Source organism: Athene cunicularia, assembly GCF_003259725.1.
Source record: "Athene cunicularia isolate RWA chromosome 28 unlocalized genomic scaffold, athCun1 chr28_part1, whole genome shotgun sequence".
NCBI lineage: Eukaryota > Metazoa > Chordata > Aves > Strigiformes > Strigidae > Athene > Athene cunicularia.
In genome coordinates, this window is record NW_020799139.1 from 1,110,240 (window position 1) to 1,120,432 (window position 10,193).

The 10,193-nt window shown below is 54.3% G+C and overlaps 1 protein-coding gene and 1 pseudogene across 1 annotated transcript in view; both read left to right on the forward strand.

The window, feature by feature from the left end:
- Positions 1 to 194: 194 nt before the first annotated feature.
- Positions 195 to 4,134, forward strand: LOC113489296 (annotated as a pseudogene).
- Positions 4,135 to 5,634: 1,500 nt separating this feature from the next.
- Positions 5,635 to 10,193, forward strand: part of ARRDC2 (arrestin domain containing 2) — a 9,512-nt gene continuing 4,953 nt past the window's right edge. The window contains exon 1 of the mRNA XM_026865076.1: positions 5,635 to 6,112. Coding sequence (XP_026720877.1) covers positions 5,848 to 6,112 — 265 coding nt within the window. The 5' untranslated portion in view covers positions 5,635 to 5,847. The remainder of the gene's footprint in view (positions 6,113 to 10,193) is intronic.

Consider the following 10,193-nt stretch of genomic DNA (forward strand, 5'->3'; position numbering starts at 1 on the left):
GGCCCTGCCCTTCCTAAAGGCCTCCCGCTTCGGCCGGGAAGCGCTGTCAGCCATTTTCTCACGCCCAGTTCTCCCCGTTCTGGGGGGTTTGCAGGCCGGCGCCGCCCCGCCGTGGGCGGGGGCTGGGCTTGGCTGGGGGTGATAGCGGGGAAACCTCCTCGGAAACTCGGCTGGCGTTTCCAGAGAGGCCCCTGCAACCGGTGGCCCCAGGTGTTCCCCTAGAGTCGCACACAGACCCCCACATCCGTGGCCTCACCTCAGCGACGAGGGAGAGCTTCCCCTGTCCCCACACCCCCCTTCAGAGACCCCCCTGCCCACAGCCAAGAAATGGAAGGATAACATTCCATGTGGGGACAGAAAATAAGGCTCCCTCCATCCATCTACACCTTCTTGTACCCGACACGGGAGATCCAGCCCGCTACCAGGCCACGGCACTCGCACAGGGGTGAGCTGTTTTACAGACCCGTCCGTCCCCAACAGACCTTCCCCACAGTCCAGGGGGTTCAGTGGCTTGGCTCAGAGTCATGCTGCAGGCAATTAAAGCTGTTAGAACTATTTGGATATTTTGCTTTCTCTTTTTATAGCTGAGTCAATCAATCTGATGCTCATCAAAGAGGTTAACAGCACTAACCAGAGCCACTCACCAAGCTTCTGCTGCGCACCCTTTCCAGCTGCCTTTCCACTTGCTGGATCCCCACATGCTGGAGTTTTCATGCTTCTGATGCACCTCATCCATGTTCTGGAGCGTTGCAGCTCACCTTACCACAATCTGGTGTCATCTGCTTTGCCGTTTCATTACACGAAATGGATTCAGGGGTACTAAAATGCTAAAAGAGCAGCTGCCTCGAGATTGCAGCTTCGATATCAGTAATATTTCCTTTCAAGGGTAAAGAAAGCATTTTTAGAAATAACACCATTCGTTTCCCCTTCTGGCTGTTTGGCAGGATGTGTTCCTACGATTAAAGGGGACGGACAGTCCCGCGATCACACTTCTTATCAAGCACAGTTTAAGGGTGAACAGAGTACACCCGCCAAGCTGAGTGAAAAGGTAACAGCATGATTCTGGGGAGGACCAAGACACAGCTAAAGGGCAGCACGTTCCCATGTTGAATTCTGTCCTGAAAGGGGCGGGATCTGTGCCAGTGAAAAACAGATGGATGGAGGGACACAGAGGGGAAACAAAGGGATTATGCTTTAAGTGGCTGTTCTGTAGCTCTCTTGGCTTCCCTTCAGCACACGTCTACTATTAAATTTGGGGATCCCAGAAGCAGTGGATCTTTGTGCAAGCAGAAAAGTGCCTACAGTGCCCCAGACAAGAGGACACCAGGTATCAGCAGGAGAGCCTGATGGGCATCTCCCGGAACTGTTCTTTCTGATGAACGCTGCTCCTATCTGGTATCTCGCAGAGTCTATGACAAGGAACGTGCTGCCTCCCAGATCGACTGCACGAACATGCAGCTGGGGGACGGTTGCACCCGATTCTCCACCTTGACATCAGAGCTCATCCCAGAGCACGATCTAGGCAGGGGGAGTCTGTGACACAGAGGCAACGTGTACGGACCACTACTGAGGTTTATAACGAGCTGAGCAGTAGGTTTTATCAGTTGATTTTAGTGATGTAATTATAGATAAAGATATAACGCATTCATTAGATATATAATTATATATTTTGAATGTTTTATAGTTTTGACATACTCAGCATCAGTGTCATCACCATGAGGCCCAGGTTCATTCTCGCTCCACTTCGCTGGCAGGATAAATCGCTGTATTGATTCCTGTGCTCCACTGCAGGAGGAGAAGCTGCTGTAGCTAAAGATTGTTCAGAGACCAGAGTGCTCTAACACCTTTCACTTTTGCTTTCACCAGAGCCTGTAAATATTGTTCATCCCAACAAATATGCCTCATCCATCCCCAGAGGTGATAAAGACCCTGAGAGAAACCAAGCGTTGGTAAGAACCACTATGACACAGCTCTTCCTACCCAGAGGTCTGTTCCCAGCTTTGCTGTGCAGATGTTTCTCTGGTGGGGACCCTCTTTTCTTTTACGTACGCTGCTCTGGCACCTACAGCCAATGTGGTTGTCCCTTCTCCCCACAGCGTGTGGCAGTGCTGCACTTGGGGCTGTGCAGGGTGTGATGCGCCTTTCCCAGCTACCGCCTCTTTCTGTTAAAGCAGCTCTTGTGTTCTCCAGACTGGCAGGTAGAACCTCACACGGAAGCCTGACTTGCTACTTCAGAAACATCAAAGCAACCTCTGCCTGGGGGATGAGTGTTCAGGCTCCTGTTTCTTCAGCGCAACGCAGCAGGCAGCCTATCAGCCGCCCTCCGGAGCCAGAGGGTGATGGCAGACAGCAGGAGCCACCGCGGGAGCCACATCCCCTTCCACTACCACAATAAGGCCGCGTTGCTCAGACCCTTGGGGTGCCCGCCGAGGTGGTTCTCCTGGCTCTGGGTGAGGGGCAGCAGTGCCCAGGGCTCTGGGAAAGGAGGCAGCTCAGACATCACGGGTTGGAGATGGCAGGAAGGCACCAATGCAGCAGCAGGTCTTCAGGAAAATGGGACTGTTACCCCAAAACCACGCAGGACAGCTGTGCTCAGCCCCGTGCCTGCTGCTGCTGGTCCCACAGCGGCTCCTAATCTCAGGAGGGATTTCACCTCCCCAAGTGCCATCTCACCCACCACGCTGATGCCTGTGCCAGCCATAGCACTCACTGCCATCACGCAGCAACGTTCAGCGTGTCCAGGCGATGTGAAAGATTTTCTGGAACGTGAACCAGTGGCTCGATCTTCCTCCCTTGCTATATTTGTTTTTAGAAGTTGTTTTGCATTCGTATTTGGGAAGAAGGAGAGGATTTCAATCAAAAGCTGTGCTTATGCAACCTCAGGAAGGGATGTGGTTAGAGCTGGTCATGGAAGGCATTAAGAAAATCCTCCTCTGACGTTGCCTCCTGTTTCTGATGGCCAGTACTCTGCAGCTAAGAGAGAGGCCCCTTCATGCCATGTATCTGTTTCTAAGCCATTTGTTTTACTAAATGTGGAACAGATCATAGCTGAATCGATCTTTTCCTTGGCCCCAAGCTTCTGGACCAGCTCCAGAACTAGCATATGGAGTGATATTCCTGTAACTGCCATGTGAGTTTCTTCATTTGCCTCCTCACCCTGAGAATTGTTTTCTGTCTGGGCAAAGGTTTTCAGCAAAATGCTGACGGCAAAGCCTGGCTTTTCCTCTCGTTAATGGAAATGCATGCAGCTCTGTGACTGCAAGTCAAACTGCAAAGCTTTTCTGATGCTGCCTCCTAATTTGCTGGCTTGAATTTAATTTTTATTTCAATTCCACCTGTCAGCAGATGAAAGTTTGGTCTCACAACCACACAGGCCATGCTGGTCCCACACAGACAGCAGAAACAACGACTCTCCGAAGACATGGTACAGCAGGTACGGCCTTAATAGGCTTGGATTTACCACGGGGTGGCTTGGGGAAGCGGGATTATACCAAGCAAAGCTGTAGCCTCCCCATTAACATCATCAGTTTTAGTGTGTGCTCTTGAGCTACTTGAGACAGGACAGCCATGTGTCAGATCCTGTCTGCCTCCAGGCTCAAGTCAGTGCTCTGTGGGGAGCAGAGTTGTAGCTGAGAAAAATCTTGGAAGAGAGAGGAAGAACAGGGAACCAAATCCCTAAGCCAAGAAGCATTGTGGGGAGGGGGAAGGTGATTCTGGTTCCTCACAGAGGATCAAAGGAGGAAGACTGGCATGGCTAGAGGTGTCCAGCCAGGGTAAACATCTCTTTGCACCACTCTGTGCATCTGCCAGAGAGAGAGGATGCAGGCTGGCACAGACTGCAGCGGCCTAGGGGTGTGACCCCTCAGATGTAGGAGCTGCCAGGTTCCACATTACCACCTGCCTCCTCCCCTGCTCCGCGTGCTGAAAGCTTTTCTCTCTCCTCAGATCAAATGCTCCCACCTGGGGCTACCCTGGAGGGCGCAAAACCTCTTCAGGACCCAGCAGAAAGAGAAGTTCACACCTAAGTCCAGAGGCCCAGCGGAAATCCAAAAGGCAAACTCTCCAATGAGCCATGTCCCCCTGGGGCCCCTGGAAAGATACTGTCCCCAGGGGAAGGTGACCTTCACCCCGTGATGTTCTCCTTCCTTTGGTGACCGCCCAGACCTCGCTACCCAACCTACATGTTGTGTTACCTGTTAGCAGTCCTGGTGCCCTGCTCTTGGCCCAACTGTGTGTTATTACAGGGAACATTTCTTTCTCAGATTGAATGAGGACACACGAAGGTGTTGTGACAGCAAGAATAAACACTGGGAGGTTAGCCTCGAGAGATGGGTGACACATGTCTCTAGATTGCGAGACCCACTGAGTGCTTTGAGTCAGGTGCTGGGGCAGGAGGAAGCAGATGGGGTAGGGGGAAGCTCAGGGAAAGGGCAAGAGATCAGAAGCAAAGTGAGAGGCTCTGTCAGGGCTGTGTGTGGGCTGGAATATTCCCTTATTATCTGTTTGGATTTTGGTGTCAAGGCCTGAAAGCAAAGGTCAGTGAACATTAGGGCAGAGAGGCAGCTCTCCCCAGCTTATGATGAGTGGGCTGTTTTCCTAGAGGTGAGCTGTGTATTTTTGTTGAGTTGATAACTCACGTGGGCTTCCTGAATGCTGAGCTTGCACCATCTCTGTTTGGGATGTAGGTATTTTAAAGAGGGATCAGAGTGGGCTGGGCTGCCCCATCACCTTGGGAGGCCGAGTGAGCAGGGTCAGCTGCCGCCTCGTCACTGCTGCCACTTCACAAGCTCTTCTCTGCCTTTCGATGCAGATGGGCTTGATTCACATGTGCCCTGAGCCAGCACCAGAGCATCAGAGCACGGGTTACTAACCCATTTCCAATTGCTGCAGTTTGTGTGTGAGCTGGGCCCATAAGCCCTCGAGCTCTCCTCTTGGGATTGGACTCCGTGTCTCTTGGGAGAGGGACAGTCTTCGCTCCAGCCACGTACTCACATCTTGCAAATGCGGTATCTTCTGCTGGCACGTTGCAAACCCCTCGATTCAAACACCTAGATTGCATCATTTGGTGTAGTAACAGGGTCTTGCATCTGCTACAAGTCTGTCCCATCACTTTGACATGACCCTGAGGTGGCATTGCCACCCGTGCAACCGCAGAAACAGACACGGTTCACTGGGGATAAATGATGGACGTCACCCTTTTGGTGGAACCAGCTGGCTGGGGAGCTGTCAGTGGGAGGACCCTGTGGTTATTCACTTTTCTTTTTCATGTGGAGTTTGGTGCAACTTCAGACACAGAAAGTAAACTGGCTTCTGAAAACAAGGGTCTTTGCTTTCTAAACTTGTCTCCCACCCCTTCCAGCAATGCCCCAGGAATGCCTGAACTGGGAAGGCCAAACAACCTTCCTTCGGTTCCCCCAGCTTTGTGAAATCTGCCAGCACGGTTGGTGGTGTGTGACACCCCTCCCTGCCGACGGAGCCACCAGCACGTACCAGTTGCACGTCGACAGTGTCTGTGACTCAGAGATAAGATGAAGTCACGGTATTTCTCGATTGGTTTAAAAACACTTTGCTCGTCTCCGCGGCCCCAGCCTTGGCACGGCATCAACCTTCATGCGCGTGAGGTCAACGCCAAAACGTCGCTGCAAAACAGGGTCTCGGTCCAACCCTGGGGAAGATTAAGTCTGCAGGGTTGGGCCAGTTAGGGGCAGGGATAAATTAGGGGGGTTTCAGCGTAGCCTTTACTCTTTCCTCCCCTCCCCAGAGGGCTGCGCAGCCGCCTGTCCCGCTCACCTCAGCCCAGGCAGCGACCAGCCTCCTGGAGCTGCTGGAGCAGTGGGGCCACCAGCGATGCAGCCCCCGGGGCGTGTGAGGAGCCTGTCGGTGGAGCTGGAGGACGGGCAAGTGTGCGGTGCCTACAGCAGCGGGGAGGTCCTGCGCGGCCGTGTGCGGCTGGAGCTACGCGGGACGCTGCGCCTGCGGGCGCTGGAGGTCTACGCTCGCGGACGTGCCCTCGCGCGCTGGCTGGAGAACCACAGCGTGGGGCTCAACATTGTCTACTATGACTACATGGCCTCCCAGACCTTCCTGAACCGCCGCTGCCAGCTCATCCCTGGTAAGGCTGGGACATGGGGGTGGCTCTCTGCTCCAGGGCGTGGGGTTGGGACCCCCCCTTAGGCTGTAGGTACCCCCTCCGGGTGAACCTCTGCCCCCGTGGGTGCTTATCAACCCAAGCAGGGTTGTCCCTCTTCTCACCTTTGGTTTCTCTGCTGCTTGTTTCTAGGAGGTTGCCTGCAAACTCTGGTCGGGTGAGCACGAAAGTTGTGGCTTTTGGTCTGTTTGTGCAGGGAAGTGCAAATAGAAGTGTCTGTTCGCAAGTGTGGAAAGAGCACTTAGGAGTTCAGTAAATATTTATTTTCAGTTTCCTGATGCTGGGACCGCATGCCCAGCTGGCACGTTGCTTAGATCTACTGCAAGAGGACAAGTCACACGAATTCTTTGTGTGGTTGGGGTGAAATGATCCAGAGCTGAGAGATATGGGACAGCTGTCCATCCTCTCACTAACTCTGTCTTTTCTTAGGGAAGTGCATGTATTTTATCCTCCTGTCCAGTGATAGCATTACAGTTATGTCTCTGTGGCTTTTTTGCCCCCTTTCCCTGCTTCTGATGGCCTTGGTGTTGCCTGGGACATGGTGCTATGTGCCGCCCAGCCCTGGAGATGGCCGTAGGACTTCTCACTCCTGCTGAGGGCATTTAATTGTGTCAGTGGCCAAGTGCAACAGAAAGCAGTGCCAGCCCTAGCTGGCAAATGTGGAGGTTGCAGGAAGAAATCGGAATGATGGAAAGAGGATGTGAGCTGCTTTCCTGGAGGTGTTCTTGTCCCTGGACCTCACTGGGGGGTCATACTCTCTATTTCTGTAAGTCTGTCCCTTGCCATCTGCTCCAAACACCTGCATTACTCTGGAGTTTCTGTCTTTTGGCAGTGGCTCTTGCCGTGCTGAGCCTAAAGATGGCCCCTTTGCAGCCGCAGCTCTGCTAAGTGCCCTGATTACAATTAAGGACCTGGGAGAAACCCTTGCCCTGAACTCCAGCAGAGAAGGTGCTGAGCACTTGGTCGCCGCAAGTGTTTGCATGGTGGCCACGTTAGCTGTGAGGTTACAGGGAGAGTTTTATTCCCCGTGATCCCCACAGTGAATGTCTGTAGGGAGGCCACGAGCTGCTGCGAGCATGTTTGGATTTTTCTGCTGGGATTGTGTATGATAGAAGCCCCTGGAGGCACCTGGAGAAGGGCTCTTGGCCAGGGGCTGGAGGAACTGCACGAACTGCTCAGCCTCGCCAGCACCCTGCACTCCCGTAGCTCCGAGCTGATGGTTTCTGGCCCTCGCCTGCTGCACGGGGAGAGTTGAACTGGGCTCCTTGGGGAGCAGAGAGCCTCGCCAGAACTTGTGGGCTGGGATTTTTATTGTCTCTGTCTATATGCAGATTCCTTTCTGCTTTGTGAGAGGGACACGGGCATGTGATCACATGAGGTGAAAGCTGCAGGCTGGGGAGAAGTGCTGTTCTGCAGCCAAAATCGCTTCCTTTGGATCCCGCTGGGTCCTGCTCTGTCCCACCGTCCCCAGCGGCAGCGGCAGGACCCTCCTGATGTCAGCTGGCGAGAAGCTGCTGAAAACGTGCCATCATGTGAAGGTCCCTGTGACTGCTCCCTTCTTGTTGCTTCTCAGTGAGATCAGCTGTGTCTGCGTGGTGTTTAAAAAATGCAGGTTTTGTCATGGTAACAAGGCAGTGCAGAGGAGGGAAGCTAAGCAGAGATAAGAGCCCTCCCTTCTGCTCTCTCCTGAGCTGCGAGTTTATCTGCAGTTTCCTGTCAGGGTGGTGAGCGCTGGCACTGGGGTGCTGTGCTTTGAGACAAGAAAAGGGGTGAAAGAAGGATGTTCAGGCTGTGTGGCAGGGGCATTAAATGTATATTGTGTATTCCCCTTCGATCCAGAGCAGGAAGAGGGAGAAAAATAGGGGTTTAATGGGCAAAAAAAGGCAAGGAAGGTCCTGGACTCTTCTGCATGAGGTGATGTGAGAGCCCTAGGAAACAGAACTGCTTTTTGTGCAGTGATCCCTTCTGTCCAAGGGTCCAGGTCCTGCCCTGGCGAGAGGCAAACATCTAGAAGCCATTTTATTTTCATGGAGGCATCCAGGAGAGTTATGGCACGTGGGTTCAGAGCATGTCAGGCTCCTGTTCCATTGTGGGGTGGCCCTCGATCAGCACCTTAATCCTCGTACGTACGCAACACTCGCAAATCCGGCAGGGACGGAGCTTATTCCTCGAGCCGGGAGCGTGCGCTTGTGCAAGGCTCCGTGTTGTCCCATCTTGTCCCCGTATTGGGTCAGGGTAGAGCTGCTGACTCGATTTTTTTACCTGCTGCATCTCCCTCTCCCTGGCTTTTCAGGGACCCCCGTGTGGCTCCAGGGTCAGTGAGGAGAAGCCACCAGGTCCCTGCAGCGGGTCAGGGAAGAAGCCCCTTCTGAGCCGGGCAGGGTGTCAGCTCCTGTTGAGACCAGCTTAAGCATGGCCAGACTCTAGGTGGGGCTGAAGGGTTGGAGATCTCTCCTGCACTGAGCCTGGCCTGGGTTTTAGATGGGTTTGGGCGCCCAGGAGCATTCTTGAGTGGAAAGCCCTGCTGTGGCCGCACAGCCCCTGCACCTGGAGACCCGGGAGAGAGGAGAGACCCTCTCCCAGCGCTGGGGTCCCAAAGAGGTCAGAGAGGGGCTTCCCACCCCCCGTGGAGGCACCGAGGGGTAACTGTGGCCATCTCGTGCAGCTGACACGGGAGAGAGGTTTGCAGAGATTCTCATCCCGTGGGCGAAGGCTGAGTCATGGGCTGAGGGGTGTGTGCTGACAGGCAGGAGGAGGGAGATGCCAAGTGCAGGATGAAGCTGCCTCAGCCCAGCTGAGGCTCCGGCCCCTTCTCGAGAGCCCCACCACCTCTAATGTCACCGTGTATGGCCACAGGGACACCAGGCACCTTCCCAGAGCTGGCGTCACCCCTTAACTCACGCTGTGACATGCCTCCCTTCCTTCTTTCCCATTGCTGCCGAGCTCCCTTTACAGCATTTGCTATGATTCATGTTTGCTTGTGGCAGCAAGTGGTCGTGCACATAAAATAAAACACGGTCCCCTTCCCTTGGGGACGGAGAGAGACAATTCCAGTTAGCCTTTGGAGACAGCTAAAGCTTTGCAAAGCTTCAGCCCAGCTCATTTTCGGTGGCTGAGATCAACCCAATTCAGCACAGCAGGTCCTGCCCAGCACAGCTGGGAGCAACACAAAAATCCTCAAAACTTTGGTGGCCAAGTGCTGAGTAACATTTTTAATGCCTGTTTTGTCTTATCCCCAGCCCGTACCCGGGGTGGAGAGCTCTGGTGCTCTGCAAATGTGACAACTGTGATTAGAGCAGAAATTTCTAAAGCTGTGTTAACCCGTTGGGGAGAAGGCAAAGACCCTTTTCTCCTCCCTTTTACAACATTTCGGGGTGCTGCTAATGGTGATGTCCACCCTGAGAATCGCCAATTCCCAGTTTTTATGCTTTTACCCTGTCTGGGCACCAGCAGCAGCAGATGCTGCTGGCAGATCCGAGTCCCCACGCCGCGCCTGCCCACGCAGGTGTCATTTTATCGCTGGGATTTGAAGCGGCACCCCACAAACCTCAGCACGAGCCGGTAGCAAAGCAGCGCTCGCCTGGTTAAAAAGCGCAGGGAGGATGTACTGCTCCCTCTGTAATTGCACAAGCTGAACAGGAGCCAGTTCTTGATTTCTTAGAAATAAGTGAAGCGATGTCCCAGACCAGTTTTCCCTTCGTGGCCAGCTGGCCCGGCCGCGCCGTGCGAGGAGCCCAAATCCAGTCGCAGCCTGTCCCGACCCCCAGGAATGGCTCTTGTGGATCCACACGCGGCTTCGGCTCTGGCCTGCGGAAGGGGAAGGGGCCGCTGCCCCCGGGGACACACCGGCCTCTGCCCGGGACCCCGGGACCGCACATTTTGGCCGGTGCAAAGCCCAGGCTGTGGATGGGATGGGACTGCGGGGTGGGAACCGGCGGGGGGTTTTGGGGGCCCCCGAGCAACACCGTAACAGAGCCGGGGTTACCCACGGCAGGGCTGGCAGCACACAGCCCCGGGAACCGGGAACCGACCCGCTCCCGGACAC